The following is a 20,357-nucleotide window of genomic DNA, read 5'->3' on the forward strand; positions in this document are numbered from 1 at the left end:
AGAGGATATGCTAAAGCAAAGGAAGACATCTGCCTTCATCAGTTGTGACTCATATTTGGCTCATAAACAGCCCTTGGAATTCCCTCTGCCTGCAGTGTTCTTCCCCAGAATGTGAGTTAGGTCTCTGCCTAACTCACCCTCTATTGCAAGTCTTTCCTGACTGCCTGTATTGTGGCACTGCTCACCACCTTCCCTGCCCCATTATACTCCATGCCTTCTACTCTCCTTTGCTAAGTAGGGACTCCTAGTACTGCAGTGACCAGCAATTAGGGCACCTTGCACAAATATTTGTGGAATGAAAGAGTAAATTCATTATGATTTTTTTTTCTTGTTGTAAACTCAGATTTAAAAGTCTGGAAGAAACAGTTCTTCCTCATTGTGTTTTTGTCTCAAGGGAAGCCACACAACCTGTGTGATGTGATGATTCATGGAGTTGTACACATGTTTGTACATTCTTCTGTAGGCCCTTTATTCTTTACTAGAAGCCAGGTGCACAAAAATTTGTGCACTCCGGGGGAAGAGGGGGTCCCTCAGCCCGGCCTGTGCCCTCTCGCAGTCTGGGACGCCTCAGGAGATAACGCCCTGCTGGCTTAGGCCTGCTCCCGGGTGGCAGAGGGCAGGCCCAATCCCTAGGTGCAGCCCCTGGTCGGGTTCAGAGCAGGGCCGATTGGGGAGTTGGGGCACCACCCCATCACCCACACAGCAGGGCCAATCAGGGGGTTGGGGTGCCGCACCCTGTCACACACAGAGCCACAGGGCAGTCAGGGGGTTGGGGAGCTCCCCCGTATCAGGCACAGAGCAGGGCTGATCAGGAGGTTGGGGCACCTTCCCCTGTCACGAACAGAGCAGGGCGGATAGGGAGGTTGTGGCCCCGCCCCCTGTCACACACAGAGCCGCAGGGCGATCAGGGGGTTTGGGCTCTGCCCCCTGTCAGGCTGATTCCGGTGCCGGGAGGCCTCTCTGCTCCGCTGATCCTGGTGCTGGGAGGCATAATACCCTTTTACTATATAGGATAGAGGCCTGGTGCATGGGTGGGGCTGGCTGGTTTGCCCTGAAGGGTGTCCTGGATCAGGGTGGGGGTCCCCACTGGGGTGCCTGGCCAGCCTGGGTGAGGGGATGATGGCTGTTTGCAGCTGGCCACACACCCTTCAGGGTGGGGGTCCCCACTGGGGTGTTTGGCCAGTCTGGGTGAGGGGCTGAGGGCTGAAGCTCCGAACTGCTCCTTTTTTTCTTTTTTTTTTATTCTGGGCCAGCTTTAGCTCTGACTCCAGCTCTGAGGCCTCTGCTGCTGAAAGCAGGTATCTGGTTTGTTTAGGTTCTATAATCGAAACAATGTATAACTCCACCTCTGAGATCCTGGCTCGCTGAAAGCAGGTTTCTGGGGTTTTGTTTAGCTTCTATATTTGTTACAATATTTCAAACTGCAGGCTCAGAGGCCGGCAAGGCAGGCGGGGAATGTTGGTTTCCTCCGTCACTGAAGCAAGCAAGCCTCATGTTAGTTTCAAGCTGCTGGGCTGCCGGCCGCCATCTTGGCTGGCAGTTAATTTGCATATCGCCCTGATTAGCCAATGGGAAGGGTAGCGGTCGTATGCTAATTACCATGTTTCTCTTTTATTAGATAGGATTATGCACATATACCAGTTGATTTATAAGCAAGTGCCTATTAAAAATGTACATTTAAGTAAGGAATTTATGTTGAAGGAGTTGCTTTATAGATTTAAAATAGGACAACTAAGTAGGGTTTTTTCAGTTATTTTTGAGAAGTAACTTTAACAATGTTTATGAAGCTGGAAATGTTAATGGTTGGAAGGGACTGTTGACCAAGATTCAGTCAGTTGTTTACTATACAGACAGCTCTATAGATGACATTCTTACTGTTCTATTGCTAACCTCTATATATTCAAATTATTTACAATTCTGATAAAAAAATTTAAAAAACCTCAACATTAGAGGCATTTAAATACCACCTGGCCCCAACTACTTCCCTCTGTGGAAATTTTGTGGAAGATCTATTTATATAAAAACCCTGGGTGTAACATCACAACCGAGGCTCGACCAACCAGAAAGAAGTCAGTCCTGCAGGGGTCGTCTTGGAAACGGCTACACCCTCCCCGAGCTGTTTCCCGCGAGGGCCGCGAGGTTTCAGGCAGGAACCCGCCCTTGGAGCGTAGACACACTGAGTCCTGGGTCCTTTTAGCCACAGCTGCGCCCTCCCCAAGCTGTTTCCAGTAAGGGCGAGGTTTGAGGCAAGGAACCGGCTTTCGGAACGTGGACTCACTGAATCCTGGGTTGCATTGCCAACGGCTGCGCCCTCCCTGAGTTGTTTCCTGGGAGGGTGAGATTTGAGGCAGGAACTGGCCCTCGGAGCGTGGAGGCATATCTTTATAAAGTTTTAGTACGTTATATTAGAGGCCGTGGTAGTACTGTTTTACCCACAGCGTCTACAGGATTGCTGCAAATTTACTTCTCGGTGGAAGAACCTTTCATTCCCAATATAAATTACCCATTCCACTAAATGAAACTTCAATTTCTAGACTCGATATAAACAGTGAAGTTGCTACAACTATTAAAAAGGCCCAACTTCTCATTATTGATGAATGCACCATGGCATCCAGTCATGCTATAAATGCCATAGACAGATTACTAAGAGAAATTTGAATGTTGTATTTGGTGGGAAAGTTCTTCTTGGAGGGGATTTTCGACAATGTCTCAGTATTGTACTGCATGCTATGCGACCAGCCATTGTACAAACGAGTTTAAAGTACTGCAGTGTTTGGGGATGTTTCAGAAAGTTGTCTCTTACAACAAATATGAGATCAGAGAATTCTGCTTATAGTGAATGGTTAGTAAAACTTGGAGATGGCAAACTTGATAGCAGTTTTCATTTAAGAATGGATATTATTGAAATCCCCTGTGAAATGATTTGTAATGGATCTATTATTGAAGCTACCTTTGGAAATACTATATATATAGATAATATTAAAAATATAGCCAAACGTGCAATTCTTTGTCCAAAAAATGAGCATGTTAAAAAAGTAATTGAAGAAATTTTGGATATACTTGATGGAGATTTTCACACATATTTGAATGATGATCCCATTGATTCCACAGATGATGCTGAAAAGGAAAATTTTCCCATCAAATTTCTTAATAGTATTACTCCTTTGGGAATGCCATGTCATAAATTAAAATTGAAAGTGGGTGCAATCATCATGCTATTGAGAAATCTTAGTAGTAAATGGGGTCTTTGTAATGGTACCAGATTTATTATCAAAAGATTACAACTTAACATTATCGAAACTGAAGTATTAACAGGGTCTGCAGAGGGAGTGGTTGTTCTGATTCCAAGAATTGATTGGCCCCATCTGACACTGGCCTCCCATTTAAATTGATTCAACAACAATTTCCCATGATGCCAGCATTTGTGATGACTATTAATAAATCACAAGGACAAACTCTAGACAGAGTAGGCATATTCCTACCTGAACCCGTTTTTGCACATGGTCAGTTATATGTTGCTTTCTCTCGTGTTCAAAGAGCATGTGATATTAAAGTTAAAGTTCTAAATACTTCAGCACAAGAGGAATTAATCAAGCACTCTGAAAGTGTTTTCACTCTTAATGTGGTATACAGGGAGATATTAGAATAACTTTAATCATTTATCAGTCATTGTTTGCATCACTGTTTTTATATCATGTTTTTGTTGTTTTTATATCATGTTTTTGTTGTTTTCATATTACGTTTTTGTTGTTTTTATATCATGTTTTTGTTGTTTTTATATCATGCCTCTGTTGTTATATCCTTTTGTTACTGTTTATTAATTTATATATTATTTTCATATACATTTTACTAATTTCCTTTCATCTGTCACACTTCTATTATAGAGAAAGGGCAAATAGCAATATTAAAATATTTCCACTAATTAATTCCCTTTTAATGTGCACGAATTTTGTGCACTGGGCTACTAGTAATATGATAAAGAAAGGGAGGGCTGGAAGTAGAGCAAGATAGGTACCCAGTGTATTCTGTCTGCTGTGAAGCACATACTATTATAGTCATTGTTCCTCAACTTTACTCAGGCCTGGCATGCATTAGCACATTTTTTACTGAGCAAAGGTTTATACCAGGTACATGGTGGGAATGTGTGAGAACTAGTAGGGAAGCAGAGAAGGAACATGTAAACAAATCCACTATGAGAAGAACAGCTCATATTAAAGCTGTGGCCTGACGCTATTGGGTCAGAGAAACCATGCTAGAAGTTGGCTTTATGAAGTCATGTTGGAGTGATTTTTGAAAGAACAGATGTTTATCATAAAAAGAAGTGCATAATTCTGAAGCTATGAGAGAAAGGTTTAGAAACATGGAGTTTAGGAGATTAAAAATGTCGACAGAGTAAGTGGATGCGGCACGGACACGCTCCCAGGCACTAACTGGAATTATAACTAAACTACAGAAAAACTTCCTGAAAAAATCAACAGAAGACTTGCTGGAGAGAACCCTGATACCTGCATACCGAAAGTGGAGACCGCATAGAGACTGGTAGGAGGGGCAGAGGCATGAAAGGGCTGGCCAGGCACCCACAGACAGCAACTAAAGTTCCAAAGAAATATCTCAGTGGTGGGGGGTTGCCACTGAGAACTCTGGGATCTAATACCCAAGCTGGGCCCCCCAACAGAGAGCACCAGAACCCACATAACATCTGGCTGTGAAAAGCAGTGGAGTTGCTGTCCGCCAGGGAGCAACAGCTGGAAATTCAGGCATTGTCTTAAAGGGCCAATGCACAAAATTCCCTGTAGAGACACCGACCTTTGTGCTCTGGGGAGGGCAGAGTGGACTGGAGCTGTATGAGCAGAAGCCAGGATGGGGACTCAGGGGTTAGAGCTCAGAAGGCAGACACCCCCAGTTTTCTGTGCTGAGTCATTCCCTCATGCAACAGAGGGCATCTTTCCCACATGTACATTTGCCTCACCTGGGAGGGGGCGAAGACAGTTGACCCACCCTATTGGAAAACACCTTGCCCTGAGGCCACTTAGACTAAAAATAACAATTAGCCTCCAAGCAGAAGGAACTGCCCCACCCTGTTGAAACAAAACTATCACCACACCTGAAGGTAATTGCCTGAGGCAATTCAAGTCAGAATCCTATCAGTCTGTAGACAGAAGGGGTCTCCTGAGGCTGTGAGTCTTTGCCTGATACAGTTAGTCAGAAACAGCATTTGATGCTGTTCTGCACTAGAGATTGAGAGGCGTAGAGGAACTACTTAATACATAGTCACAAACCCAAACAGATAGCCAAAATAAGGAGACAAAGAAACAAACTCCAAATGAAAGAGCAAGAGAATTCTCCAGAAGAAGAGATAAGTGAAGCAGAGATAAGAAATTTATCTGAAACAGAGTTCAAAATAATGATGGTAAAGATGCTCAACAGCATGAGAAAATATATAATAACTATGAAAAAAGAATAGTTGGAAAAAAGAATGACGTCGCACAAATAAAGAACACATTGGAAGGAACCCACAGCAGATTAACAGAAGCTGAAAATCAGTGAATTAGAAGACAGGGTTGAAAAAAATCACTCAATCAGAGAACCAAAAAATAAAACACACACACACACACACCAATTTTAAAAAAGGAGGACAGCTTAAGGCAGCTGTGGGACATCATGAAACATAACAATTTTTGAATAGCAGGTGTGCCAGAGAGGCAGAAAGGGAGGAAGGGATAGAGAACGTGTTTGAAGAAATAATAGCAGAAAATTTCCCTAACCTGATAAAGGAAAAAGGTACACAAGTTCAGGAAGCACAGAGAATCCCATGGACCAAAGAGGTCCATGCCTAGACATATCATAATTAAATGCCAAAATTTCAGGACAAAGAGAGAATCTTAAAGGCAGCAAGAGAAAAGCAAACTGTTACCTACAAAGAACCTTCCATAAGGCTGACACCTGATTTCTCATCTGAAACTCTACAGGCTGGGACGGCCCCTGTGAGGCTGAGATGGCCCGTGGGAAGCCGAGAAAAATACCACATGATCTCACTCATTTATGGATACTAAGGACCATTATAAACTGATGAACAAAAATAGATACAAAGGCAGAGCAGCATTGAACAGACTGTCAAACTACGGTGGGAAGCCTGGGGAGGGTTGGGGGGGTAAGAGATCAACCAAAGGACTTGTATGCATGCATATAAAAATAACCAATGGACACAAGACACTGGGGGGTAGGGGAGGCTGGGGAATGTCAAGGGGGGGGGGGAAGGAGACATGTGTAATACTCTTTGTAATACTTTAAGAAATAAAACAAAATTAAATATAAAAAATAATAAAAAAATAAAAACCACTCAACTGCTGCCCAAAAAAAAGCCACTTCATTCTAAAAAACAAAAAACAAAAAACCTGTGGTGCATTTTTATCATGGAATATTATGCAGCTGTAAAAAAGAAGTATCTCTTACTTTTTGAGACAGCATGGAGGGACCTGGAGAGTATGATGCTAAGTGAAATAGTCAGAGAAAGACAAGTATCACATGATCTCACTCATATGTGGAATCTAAGTAACAAAGTTAACTGATGAAAAGAGTGGATCCAGAGACATGGAAGCATGGAACAGTGTGTGGAACCTCAGAGGGGAGGTGGAGGAGGGTGGGTGGGTGGGTGGAAGGTAATCAACCAAAGACCTTGTATGCATATATGCATAACACATGAACACAGACAATAGGGTGCTGAAAGCCTGGGGCGGGGGCAGGCTGGAGGGGGTCAATGGGGGGAAAAGGGGGACATATGTAATACTTGTAACAATAAAGATTTAAATTTAAAAAAAAAAAAAAAAGGCCTATCCCTTGGCCAGGTGGTTCCTTTGGTTGTAGCATTGTCCCATACACCAAAAGGTTTCAGGTTCCATTCCCAGTCAGTGCACATACCTAGGTTGTGGGTTTTATAGAGAAGTTGGTAGAGGCACAAATTTGAAAGCAGGAATAGCAGAAACTGTCTTATTATCCTTTGCAGAAAATGATGGTCCAAATGAAACAGGATTTGGGGAATATAGAGGTGGGGACTGTGGAAAGGTGACATAAGCCCTGGGCAACAGCAGGACTAGGAACCATAAGCATGGGAGAATGCCTTTCTTCAAAGTTTATAAAGTCTAAACAGAAAAGAGCACAAGCCAACATACAGCTAATTGTTGAGTGTTTAATTCTGAATAATGGATATATGGTGATTGCATTTTCTTAGTACTTTACTGTGTTTTGAAAAAAAAATTGACAAAATAAAGGGCAATGTGATTTTTCCCTTGTTCTGTCTTTCCAGACATGCCTTGCCTTGCGGAATATGATGATGGCTTATGGTATAGAGCAAAGATTGTTTCCATTAAAGAATTTAATCCTCTAGCCATCCTGGTTCAATTTGTGGATTACGGATCAACTGAAAAGCTGACGATAAACAGGTTTTAAAAAGTCAACTTATTTGAATTAGGATTCTTAGTTTCCTTTTTTTTCTTTGTTTTATTATTTTTGTTTTGTTTTAAATAATTATTGGGAAGATTTTGCCTCTTAAAGAAAATACCTTAAAGCTGTTCAGATACTGGGATTTTTTTTAATGTAAGTTTTTTTTTGTTGTGGTAAAATAAACTTATCATTTTAGCCATCTTAAAGTATACAATTAATTGTCATTAAGTACATTCACAGTGTTGTGCCACCATTACCACCATCCACTTCTCAGGACTTTTTCATAAATCCCAAACAAAATCTGTAGCCATTAAACAGTAACATTCCATTCCCATTCCCACAGCTCCTGGTATCGTATATTCTACCTCATACAAGTCTAATCATACGATATTTGTTTTTTAGTATCTTAGTTTACTTAGAGTAATGTTTTCAGAGTTCATCCAATTATTGCATGTATCAGAATTTCATTATTTTTGTGGATAACATACCATTGTATGTATAGACCACATTTTGTTCATTTCATCTGTTGGATACATGGTTGTTTTCATCTATTGGCTGTTGTGAATAATGCTGCACTGAACATTACAAGTAGCTGTTGGAGTTCCTGTTTTCAGTTATATAAATTGCTGGGCCATACAGTAATTCTGTTTGACTTTTTGATAAAATGATACAGCTGCCAAACTTCCATAACTGCTGTATCATTTTACATTCCCACTAGAAATGTATAAGGGTTCCAATTTCTCCACATCCTAGCCATTCCCTATTTTCTGGGGAGTTTGTTGTTTTTTGTAATATCTTTTTAAATTGTGGTAAAATACAGGTGTCACAAAATTTGCCATCTTAACCAATTTTAAATGTATACTTAAGTAGTGTTAATCATACTTACATTGTGCAACCAATCTCCAGAAATGTTTTCATTTTGCAAAACTGAAACTCTCTACCCATTAAATAGAAATTCCCATCCCCCTTTACCCAGCCTCTGGCAACCACCATTCTCCTGCCTGTATGAATTTGACTATTGTAGGTATCTAATATAAGTATTGATTTTTGTGACTAGCATATTTCATTGAGCATAATGTTCTCAGGGTTCATCTAACTAAGTTGAAGCATGTGTCAGAATTTTGTTCCTTTTCAATGCTAAATTGTATGTATAATACTACATTGTATGTATCCATTCATCCATCAGTGGTACTTAGGTTGATTCTACCTTTTGGTTATTGTGAATAATGCTGTTATAGGTGTACAGATAACTTTTAGGACTTTGCTTTCAGTTCTTTGGGGTATGTACCCAAAAGTGCAATTGCTGGGTCATATACTCATTCTATTTTTAGTATTTGGAGAAACCACCAAACTGTTTTCCGTAACAGCTGTATCATTTAAAATTCCCACTGAGTGTCCCAAGGGTTCCAGTTTCTCTTCACATCCTCCCCAACACTTTTTTGTGTGATAGTTAGTGGTCATCCTAATGGGTGTGAGGTGGTATGGCATTAGTGGCTTTGATTTGCACTTCCCTAATGATTAGTGATGCTGAGAATCTTTTCATGTGTGTTGGCCATTTATATATCTTCATTGAAGAAATGTCTATTTTTTAATATATGTTTACTCTCATTCTTTCTGTAAGTTGCCTTTTCACTGTTGTGCCCTTTGCAGGTTTTTTGGGTTTTGTTTTTTTTTCGTTAATCCTCACCCAAGGATATTTTTTTCCATTGATCTTTAGAGTGGAAGGGAGGGAAAAAGGAAGGGGAAGAGAGAAACATCTATGTAAGACACAGGAATTGTTTGCCTCCTGCATATGCCCTGACCAGTCTAGGATGAAACCTGCAACCAGATATGTCCCCTTCACCAGGAATCGAACCTGCGACCACTTAGCATGGGTTGACACTCTAACCACTTAGCAACACTGGCCAGGGCTCCTTTGCAGTTTTTAATTTGATGTAGTCTTTTTTCCCCCTCATTGCCTGTGCTTTTAGTGTCATATCCAAGAAATCATTGCAAAATACACTTTCCTGTTTTACAGTTTTAGCTATTAGAGAATTTTAATTGTAACATTCTAAACATTTTAAGAATTTCTTTTGTGACAGACTACGTCAGATTCCTCTTCACCTTATGCAGTACCCAGCCCGAGCCATAAAGGTTCTATTGGCAGGATTTAAACCTCCCTTAAAAGATTCAGGAAAGACAAGAATACCATATTGTCCCAAATGGAGCATGGAAGCTTTGTGGGCTATGATAGACTGTCTTCAAGGAAAACAACTTTATGCTTCTTCCATGGTAAATATCTGTCTTAATTTGCCAAAATCCTTTTCAAGCTATTTCTAGGGTCCCTATTAACTTTCTAAAGTGCTTTCTATCTGTTCAACTCTGGTTGCAAAAATGCTTTAATTAAGGTATATAAAGCTGTAAGTACTATTGGATTAATTTTAAGACTTACTAAAATGTCTTAGTGATGTTATAACTAAGATAAAAGTGATCAAGTCTGTATAATCAAGGACCTGATGAGTCAATAAGGAAAACATGCAAACCACTAATTAATGAGGCAGAATGAAGTAAGTCCTATAAGATAAGCTAACTTTGGGGCGGGGGCAGTATAAGAAGCAGAAATAATGGGGATATGCTATTGAGCTCCTCCTTAGTAGGCACTCCAGTACTTACATTGAAAAAGTAGGTCAGGGAAGTGACATTCACACTGCATCCTAGCAGATGAGTAGGAAAGACCAGACGGGGATTCTGATCAATCATAGAAAGGCTTGAATTTTACTAATATCATAACTATACTAATTTTGGATTATGTGATGCAGTAGAATCTATATCAAAATAAAAAACTTAAGGTGGTGGTTGGTGTAAATGTGCTTTCTTCTTTAGAGGTTAGCATGTCATAAAGGGTAGCCCACAGGCAGAATCCAGCCTGCACGCATGTTTTATATAGTGCTGTCTTAAAACTGGAAAATTTTACCCCCCTCCCCCAAAAAAGTCTATACTTCTGACTTCTAAGTATTATAAAGTAAAGGAACCCTAGCTCTCCCTTCAGAATGGCAGTCAGAGGTGCAGCAACAACCCTTTTAGATGGAAACATTCTCTTCAATTCATCCCAACCCTCACATTGTTGTTTCACCCAAACTTCTGATTTCGGGACCCAAGATTTTGGGATTCCTGATGTTTTGGTCGTGACAAGAATGAGGTTTTAATGAAACAGTGCTGTGAATTAGAATGTGTTTTTTGAAAAAAAAAAAAAAAAAAAAAAAAACAACAACAACAACAAAAAACTATGTATCCAGCTCCTATCTGTGCAGAATGGTGTAAATAGCTTGTACAGTTTCTCTCAAGAAACCCCTGAAAGAAACAGGGCAAGTAAGTATTCTTAGAGATACATATTTATTCACCTCTGTCAAAGTTTGGTCAGTTTCTACATAGAGGTATAATGCTTAATGTGTAGAATGTAAATAAATTTTAACAAGAGTAGTAGGGTTTTTTAAGCCTGTTGGCTCAATCTAGGAAAAGTTTGTGGAGGAGTTTCATTTTAAATAAAGTAGAAGGATGAAAAAAAATATATGATTAGTAGGAAACCATTATATGCCTTTTAAAAGTACAGAGTATAAATCATAAATAAGCTTGAGAATGTCTTTTCCTCCCTGCCAGACATAGGAGGGGAAAGGCAGCAAAGACATTATTGTGTTTTCTTGACAACTGCTTCTTAATTTTAGGCTCGGGCACCAGAACAAATAGTGACACTGTATGAAGATGAACAGTATCCAGTTCATATGTCATTAGTAGAAATGGGGCTCGCAGAGCGAGATGAATGATGTAAGTGTGACTTGTTTACCTGTATAGTTGGCATAAAGTAGGTGACTAGTATAGACAAAATTAAGGCTAAGTTGCCCATAAAGGCACATTTAGACTTTTCTTGATTTCTCAAAGGAATGGCAACAGAGCTCAGTAAGAGCTTTGTCTTTATCCATTCACATAAAGTAACAAGTGATTCAGGAACTAGACTTGAACATTAACATTAAGCAAAGGTTTAAATAATACACATTTTGTTTTTCAGGTATACAGCCCAGGAGAAAGTTTTCTGTTGTATGTAGACCATTTCAGGCTTGTTTTTCTTTACTTGTTCTGCAATAATGGTGGCTCCCTATTTTCCCCCTACCATGTTGAATTGTTATTGTTTGGAAAATAGTTAATAAACATTTGCTTTCAAAAATTTTGTATTCCTATAATTTTGAAATATTTTAGACCCATGGGGAAAAGACATTTTAGTTCCGTTTATAATTAATGTATATTAGAAAAGATATTATCAGTACAGTTGTAGGCACATGTAGTACCCCTTCCCCATTCTCTTCCCTGTAGAGGTGAACACTACTATGAATTGGGTGTTTATCATTCTTATATAGATCTTTATAATTTTTTACTGTCTATGAATGCATCCCTAAACAAAGTGTTACTCTGTATATTTTTAAATGTGTGCAGTGCCACACAATTACCGTTACTTTCCTATTTTATTTCCTTTGTTTATCCGTATTGGTATATTTTATTCACTTTATTATGTCCATCTGTGTACATAATTTATTCTGTTGCTAGATATTTTTAAGTTGTTACCAGTTTTTTCTCAGTTACAAGTATTCTTCTGTAGGAGCCCTTGTGTACATGTGGGTGGTTTTCTAGTGTATTAGTAGTACAAGGTCATGGATAATTGCTTTCCAAAAGGGGGTTTTACCAGTTTACTCCATCATGAGTTCTTTGCCAACACATGCTGTGGCCAGACAATTATTTGCAGTGTATGGTACAAGTATAAAAAGGTAGCCCATTATAGTCACTTGTTTATTTGTTCATATCCTTTGTCCATTTTTCTATTGAATTGTTTGTAATTATCTTACTGATTTGTAGGATTCTTTATACATTCTGGATATTGAATCCTTTGTCAAGTGTATGTATCTTTTCTGAGTTTGTGGCTTATTACTATTTTTTGTGGCATTTAAAAAATATTTTTATTGATTTGAGAAGGGAGAGGGAGCAAGAGATAGAAACATCAATGATGAGAGAGAATCATTGATTGGCTGCCTCCTGCATGCCCTCTACTGGGGAGGTAGCCCACAACCCGGGCATGTGCTCTTATGGGAAATCAAACGGTGACCTCCTGGTTCATAGGTCAACGTTCAACCACTGACCCACACTGGCCAGGCTTTGGAATCTTTCTGTCACTTTTTTGTGGCTTTCTATGTCTTATTTAAAAATCCTTCTCCCCCTGGCCCATGTGCTCAGTGGTTAGAGCATTGGCCAGCACACCAAAGTGTCACAAGTTCAATTCCTGGGTTGCAGGTTTTATCCCCAGTCAGGGTGCATATGGGAGCCAACCAATGGATGTGTCTCTCTCAAATCAATGTTTCCCTTTCTTTCTCCCCCGCCAATTCCACTCTCTCTAAAAACTCAATGGAAAAAATATCCTCACATGAAGGATTAACAAACAAAAACAAAACAATTCTTCTCTATCCTGAGGTAATATATCTTTTATTTTCTTTGAAAAGTTTTCACCTTCATATTAATTTCTTAAATCACCTGAAATTAATACATTAAGCTTTAAAAAAAAAAAAAGTCATTGCAGCCCTGGCCAAGTTGCTCAGTTGGTTGGAACGTCATCCCCACCTGTGCACCAGGCCTCTATCCTATATAGTAAAAGGGTAATATGCCTCCCAGCACCGGGATCAGTGTGACAGGGGGCAGCGCCCAACCCCTTGATTGCCCTGCGGCTCTGTGTGTAACAGGGGCGGGGCCACAACCTCCCTATCCGCCCTGCTCTGTTCATGACAGGGGAAGGCGCCCCAACCCCCTGATCAGTCCTGCTCTGTGCCTGATAGGGGGGAGCTCCCCAACCCCCTGATCGCCCTGCGGCTCTGTGTGTGACGGGGCGGCGCCCCAACCCCCTGATCGGCCCTGCTCTGTGTGTGACAGGGTGCGGCGCCCCACCCCCCACCCCCACGGGCCCTGCTCTGTGTGTGACGGGGTAGAGCCATAACCTCCCCCATCAGCCCTGCCCTGAGTGTGACAGTGGCGGTGCCCCAATCCCCTCATCGGCCCTGCTCTGTGGGTGATAGAGGGCGGCACCCCAACCCTCCCTCCACGGGCCCTGCTCTGTGTGTGATGGGGGGCAGCGCCCCAACCCCCTGATGGGCCCTGCTCTGTGTGTGACAGGGGGCGGTGCCCCAACCCCCTGATCCGCCCTGCTCTATGTGTGACAGGGGATGGTGCCCCAACTCCCCTATCGGCCCTGCTCTGTGCGTGACGGGGGAGCTCCCCAATCCCCAGATTGGCCCTGCTCTGTGGGTGACAGGGGGTGGCGCCGCAACCTCCCCATCGACCCTGCCTTGAGTGTGACAGGGGCCGGTGCCCCAACCCCCCAATCGGCCCTACCCTGAGCGTGACAGGGTGGCATTGCAACCTCCCGATCCACCCTGCTCTGTGCATGACAGGGGGCGGCGCCCCAACTACCCAATCAGCCCTGCTCTGAACCCGACCAGGGGCTGCACCTAGGGATTGGGCCTGCCCTCTGCCACCCGGGAGCAGGCCTAAGCCAGCAGGTTATTATGTCCCGAGGGGTCCCAGACTGCGAGAGGGCACAGGCCGGGCTGAGGGACACCCCCTCCCCCCCCAGAGTGCACAAATTTTTGTGCACCGGGCCTCTAGTATATATATAAAAGGCCAGCGACTGGAATGGCAGAACGACCAGTGGCTATGACGTGCACTGTGGCAGCCAACCAGCCTGATCCAGGCCCCAATCAGGCCCCAACACCCCAATCGGGCAGGGCTGGCCGCCAACTGCCTGCAGCCCCTCCCCCACACTGGCCCGATGGGCCCCCATCAGGGCAGGCTGGCCGGACCCCACCCGTGCACGAATTCGTGCACCAGGCCTCTAGTAGGTCATAACATACAGGCACCTGTAGCCAATCAGCTATGCCCCCTCCAGTCTCAAGTGTTACATTTTGACCAGTTACAGTGTAACTGCTCATTATAACTGCTTTCTCTTCACTCAGTTCATCTGTACTCAAAGAATGAACTTTTACCTATTTTACTTTCTCATTTCGTTACAATTAAAGAACCTCTGTAACAGATAAAATGCTTTAATTTTTGTACTAATTATACCTAGTAATATTTTGACTAGTAAAATGCTTACTCGTGTAGATTTTCTGTACAAGTCCTTGTTCTGTGGCTAATGTCGTGGAAACGCTATGCAATATTGTGTATCTTGTACTTTTTAAAAAAAAAATCCTCACCTGAGGATATATTTGATTTTTTTAGAGAAGAAGGGAGAGAGAGAAACTTTGATGTGAGAAACATCAATAGGTTGCTTCCCATATGCACCCCAACCAGGGATCAAACCCGCAATCTAGGTATGTGCCCTGACTGGGAATCGAACTCACAACCTTTTTGGTGTATGGGATGATGCTCCAACCAACTGCGCCACCCAGATGGGCATACTTGTTTTTTTTTTTTATAAGGATCTCCAACCAATAAAAGCACCTACTTATTTTTAAAGTTTATACAGTTTATAACAATAATAGTCTTTCCTTAGGTGTTAACAGAGTAGGAGAATTAAAAATGAAAGCTGTCCTTGTACATTTCAAACATTATGAAAAGCTATAAATTTTATTTTATATTCAAACAATCTTTTTCATTTATATATACACACACACTACATATATATAAATTAAACCACAAAATCCACAAGAAATGTACATTTTTAACAAGAAATCAAGTTAGTGTTATTTCATGATTACTCACACCCACAGGATTATTACAATTTTGTATCTATTAGAACATTACCATCCTTGTCTTTAACTCTTACTCGACCAGATGTGTATTTTGTTTCTTGATGACCATTTGCATAGACAGTTTTAACAGTGCCATCTGGATACTCCCGTCTCTTGAACTGGGCAGTGTGTAGTTCTCTCTGGCCATTATTAAACTCTATGATTTTTCTTCCATCTCTGTAAATTTAAAGTAGAATTTAATTTTGTATCCCTTTCTCTGCACAAAATCTTCTTTGCAAATTCTTCCAGTATTCCTGCTATAGGGGGATAATTCCAGTTATCAGATTAGCACTTAAATGTATCCATAAAAAGCTTTTTTAAAATGATGCATTCACCACAAAATGCTTAGGTTTGTTTTGTTTTTTAATTAACATGTATTCTGCCTTTAAGAAAACTAGGCACTGTATTAAAATACGGCTTTCAGTTTTGACATTATTCTTTACATAAAGTTAAAAGCCACCTGAGTGTTTGTTTGCATCAGGCCAGAGAAGGAAAAGGGCATGATCAGACCTGAAGCCAGTGATGAAGCAGAGTAAGGAAAATAGTTAATACCAAGTTGACTGCTTGACTGTGTGTCTGGGACATTCACACAGGGATATGAGTACAGAGGAAAAAAAAAATTGGCCAGGAGTTAATACCTGAAGACAGAGAGATGAGTCCAAGGAGTTTTCATAAACATTCAAAGTGTAATATACACATAAGATTTTCCCCCAGTTTAGGAACAAATTGCTATTTACTTAACACCAGATAAAGAATTCATGTTTCTACTTTTTTTTTGGGGGGGGGGGGGCAAGTTTATATCATAGAATTCAAGTTCAATGCATCTATGTGTTAGTTGTATTCATGTTAATGGGTGCTTAACTATCACTCTATGTCCTGAAGTCTAGGAGAAGAAGGTTGACAGACCTTCACCATGGTTTGAATTAAAATGGTGATACATGATACTCATTACACTGAGAAGTCAGTTAAAGAAGTTTCTAACTTCTAGAAACAGGACATTCAAGGGTGTTGACTTTAAAGAATGGGGTCAGGGTGGCCAGAGGAGAAAAGTGCTTACAAGGTGACAAAAAGGTCAAGAAAATGAAGACATAAGTGAAAGAAGAAAGTCTGGCTTAAACACGGTGGCCACTGTTGGATCATCCTTAAAACTGTCAGGGCAGCTTTTCCTTCTGGGTCTCATTCACTGTTTTCAAATTTCACCAAATTTATTTATAAACAATTAATTGCCAATCTTCTTTCCTAAAGTGCTGTATAGACTCTTTTTACGTCTCGAGGATTGGTTTATATAATAGGATGTTTCTCTCAAACTAGTTCTAACTCCAAAAGGCTAAGAACACTTCTCATCTGCTCTCTATGTGTCTTTGCTCACTTCTAAACTCACTGAAATTGTCAGTGATTTACACAAATGTTTAAAGATTTTATTTATTTACTAGAGGCCTGGTGCATGACATTTGTGCACTGGGGGAAGGGGGTCCCCTCAGCCCAGCCTGCACCCTCTCGCAGTCCGGGACCCCTCGGGGGATGTTGGCCTACAGGCATAGATCCCCCAAGGGGTCCTTAGCGCTGCTGCGGAGGTGGGAGAAGCTCCTACCACCACCACTGGCCATGAGCCCGGCTTCTGGCTGAGCGGTGCTCCCCCTGTGGGAATGCACTGAGCACCAGGGGGCAGCTCCTGAGTTGAGCATCTGCCCCCTGGTGGTCAATGTGTGTCATAGTGATCCGTCGTTCTGCCTTTCAGTCGATTTGCATATTAGGGCTTTATTATATAGGATTGTTAATCCTCACCCAAGGGTATTTTTTCCACTGCTTTTCAGAGAGAGTGAAAAGAAAGGTTTGGGGTAATGGGGGAGAGAAAAACATCAATGTGAGACACTTTGGTTGCTTCCCGCACACACCCCAACCAGGGACAGGGAGAGAATCCCCAACCCAGGTATGTGCCCTTGACTGGGAATTGAACCCCAGACCCTTCTGTGCGTAGGCCGTCACTCTAACCACTGGGAAACATTTGCCATGACAAAATGTCTTAAGATTTTAAAAATTCAACTGGTAATAAAAGTTGAACCATGCAAACTAGAAAAATCTAGAAACAAATTTAACAGGTATCATACCGTTGTACTCTGACAATTGTACCATCTGGGAAAATGCTTTCTTCTTGTCCATCAGCAAATAAATTTTTGATAGTCTGGTCAGGAAACGTGATTTCTTTTCTTCCATCTGGAAAGTGTTTTTCTGTTTTAAAAAGGTTACTATAAATATTTTATTTTTAAAGGAAGGGCATAATTTAATAAGGAGAGGGCAGGGCAAGTTTTTACCTATTTGTCCACTTGAGAAATGCAAGACTTCTAGTCCTTCAGGGTAAGTGGTGTGAGTGGTCTGGGCGGCTGCATAGTAGTAGATCTGTAAAGACACAGAGTCACTATGCCTTTTCTTCAGAGATGTTTACACTACAGATAAAACAAGCCCTGAGGAAACCTACCACTCTCTCATCTGGCATGACCTGCTTTACATCACCATTGAAGAAAGTGACAGTGACAGTCTTTCCATCTGCACTCACTTCTTTTCGAGTTCCATTTGGAAACAATATAACACAGCACCCATCCTTATAAACCTTCTCTATCTACAAAAAAGGAAAACATTATTAATATAAGATGTCCTCCTGAGACCATGTGACAAAATAGCCCTCATTCTCTTCCTAATTGCCTACTTTGAAATTTTTTCATAAAAATACTAACTTTCCTTTTGAGAGAATGTTTTTCAACTCATAATCAACTTCACTTATCAACACATCACCATCTTTATTTCCCTTATTCCCTCAAACAAACTTCTTGGTAGAGCTTTTTAAAGTAAACTGCAGATACCACCTATAATCACTTCAATAAATACCAGTAATGAAAGGATTTTTATTAACATACTAAAACCATTATCACCCCTAACAAACTACCATTCCTTCACCATATTAACCATCTACACTGTTTTCCCTAAATTCACAAAGGCTTTTTATAGTTCATTTGAATCAGGATCAAAACCAGGTCCACACACTTAGTTGATATGTCTTAAATCTCAACCGTCACACTTATGCCAATTGTTGAAGGAACTGCATCACTGAACAGGTAAAATTTCCCACATTCCAGATTTGGCTGCTTTCCCAAGATGGTATATCTAACATGTTTCTCTTTGCCCCTGTATTTCCTAAAAAACTAGGAGCTAGATAGAGGCACGATTAACTTCTAGTTGAATTATTCTGACATGAATACTTTGTAGGTGCTGCTGTGAGCTTTCTATGGCCACAGCACTAACTGGGTCACATCAGTCAGGTCTGCCATGAAGCCCATCAACCTTTCACCTAGGGTTTCAGAAGTCACTGGTGACTGCTGCCTAGATCCTTTCCTTCATCGGAGGTGGAAATCTGATGATTCCTTAATTTTCTCACTCCCTTCCCATTTATTAGCTGGAATTCTTCTACAACATAAAGGCTTTCCTCATCAACAGTTTCTCTAAAGCAGAGTTTGTACAGGAAAAGTCTACCTATTACTTCCTTTTGAATTGTTCTTTGTCCTTCTCTCATTCCTCAAGACTAGCAATGAACTCTGGCCTTAAGATTAACTTCAATTAAAATGAATCAGATTAGAGTATTTGGAAAAGTTTTCCATAAAGCTGAGTAAAAATTCCCTTATCATCTCCCCAGTAACAAGCTCTGTTTATATCCTTTCCCTTCTCATTCTCTCTTCAAGTTGGAACACCCAGCCAGGCAGCAGCTTGCATGCTCACAACCTTTCCTAGGCACAGGGAGAAAACTGCAGGCTGACAATGGAAAGAGGCACCTGGTCCAGGACACATTCAGGAAAGGCTGCAGGGAAGCTGAGGCTTTTAGCTGTGTACTGAGGAAGAATAAAGGGTTTGGACAAAGGGACTCTATTCTTCCTTTTGCTGCATTTCTAAACTAGAAATGGCAACTAATGCATATTGTATATTCAGCATTTTTTAAAATATATATTTTTATTGATTACAGAGAGGGAGGGAGTGATAGAAACATCAATGATGAGAAACATCAATGATGAGAGAGAATAGGAAAGAATCATTGATCGGCTGCCTCCTGCATGCCCCCTACTGGGGATCAAACTGCAACCCTGGGCATGTGCCCTAACTGGGAATTGAAGTAACTTCCTGGTTCACAGATTGACACTCAACCACTGAGCCACACCTGCCGGACTATATTGAGCATTTTTAGAGAAGTCCAAAGATTCAAGCTGAGGTCATGCCCCAAGGTATTAACATTTTTAAGCTCTATAAACAGTCTTAAAGATCAGTTATTTTAGAATCTAAGTGTTTCAACTCTATTTTAACCCATGTTTATTTTTTATAATATTTTTAAAATTCTAACCTTTCCATCAGGATGACTGATTTCTCCCTGAATTTCTTCTTTTTCCTCTTTTTCATCCTCCTCTTTATATTCAGGATCTGGGAAATCCACTGAGTCAATAGGCTCCCTGGGTGTGGCAGTCTGTAAGGATAAGAGGCTCTCAGCTGTCTTATAGGACAGCGGTTGCCAACCTTTCGGATCTCCCGGACCACCGGTTGGCGACCACTGCTGTAGGACATGTAATAACATTTCAAGCAGCTAAAATTGAAACATACTTCAACAAGCTAGATTCTACTATTATAGGATCTATGACTGGTGTTTGGTGTTATATAGAAAACATGTGCAATGTTAAGTAAAAAGCCTCCTTTATAAGTCATTTAGAAACTTATGTCAGTTAACTAATTGACTTTAAGCCTGAGTCATGTTTGAATATATAAAAATATATTTACTTGTCCCTTATCCAAACTGCGTAAGTCACGAGAAGGCACAGACTTGGATCTCCGAGATGGATTGCCTGTTAGAATATAATTGTCAGAGTTTTAATATTTAATTGAAAGTTTTAAATTAACATTATAGTTAAACACTTACTTAGTTCATATCCTTCTTTTGTGAAGTGCTGTTACTCATTAATTAAGGAAGTCTGAATATTTTTCTTTACTAATTCATAGGAGTTCATTACATAAGTTGAAATATTTATTCAGGTACTGAAGTCCTGAGTGACCAAGAAAGACAAAGACAGTATCTGTTTTCTGAGAGTT

At 40.9% G+C, this 20,357-nt stretch overlaps 2 protein-coding genes across 5 annotated transcripts in view; one reads left to right on the top strand and one right to left on the bottom strand.

Annotated features, from left to right (window-relative positions):
* RNF17 (ring finger protein 17) overlaps positions 1–11,268 on the top strand; it is a 149,331-nt gene extending 138,063 nt beyond the window's left edge. For both annotated transcript variants that reach the window (XM_036299996.1, XM_036299997.1), the window contains exons 33-35: positions 7,304–7,439; positions 9,522–9,711; positions 11,142–11,268. In XM_036299996.1, the coding sequence (XP_036155889.1) occupies positions 7,304–7,439; positions 9,522–9,711; positions 11,142–11,240 (425 nt within the window). In that variant the 3' untranslated portion in view covers positions 11,241–11,268. The remainder of the gene's footprint in view (positions 1–7,303; positions 7,440–9,521; positions 9,712–11,141) is intronic.
* Positions 11,269–15,054: 3,786 nt separating this feature from the next.
* Positions 15,055–20,357, bottom strand: part of CENPJ (centromere protein J) — a 95,077-nt gene continuing 89,774 nt past the window's right edge. For 2 of the 3 annotated variants that reach the window (XM_036299718.1, XM_036299720.1), the window contains 6 exons: positions 20,049–20,113; positions 19,621–19,740; positions 17,716–17,856; positions 17,552–17,636; positions 17,348–17,468; positions 15,055–15,416 (listed from right to left, as the gene is read on the bottom strand). In XM_036299718.1, the coding sequence (XP_036155611.1) occupies positions 15,224–15,416; positions 17,348–17,468; positions 17,552–17,636; positions 17,716–17,856; positions 19,621–19,740; positions 20,049–20,113 (725 nt within the window). In that variant the 3' untranslated portion in view covers positions 15,055–15,223. The remainder of the gene's footprint in view (positions 15,417–17,347; positions 17,469–17,551; positions 17,637–17,715; positions 17,857–19,620; positions 19,741–20,048; positions 20,114–20,357) is intronic. The other variant, XM_036299719.1, reaches the window with a different exon arrangement.

This window comes from Myotis myotis, unplaced genomic scaffold (genome assembly GCF_014108235.1).
Source record: "Myotis myotis isolate mMyoMyo1 unplaced genomic scaffold, mMyoMyo1.p scaffold_m19_p_3, whole genome shotgun sequence".
Classification (NCBI taxonomy): Eukaryota; Metazoa; Chordata; class Mammalia; order Chiroptera; family Vespertilionidae; genus Myotis; species Myotis myotis.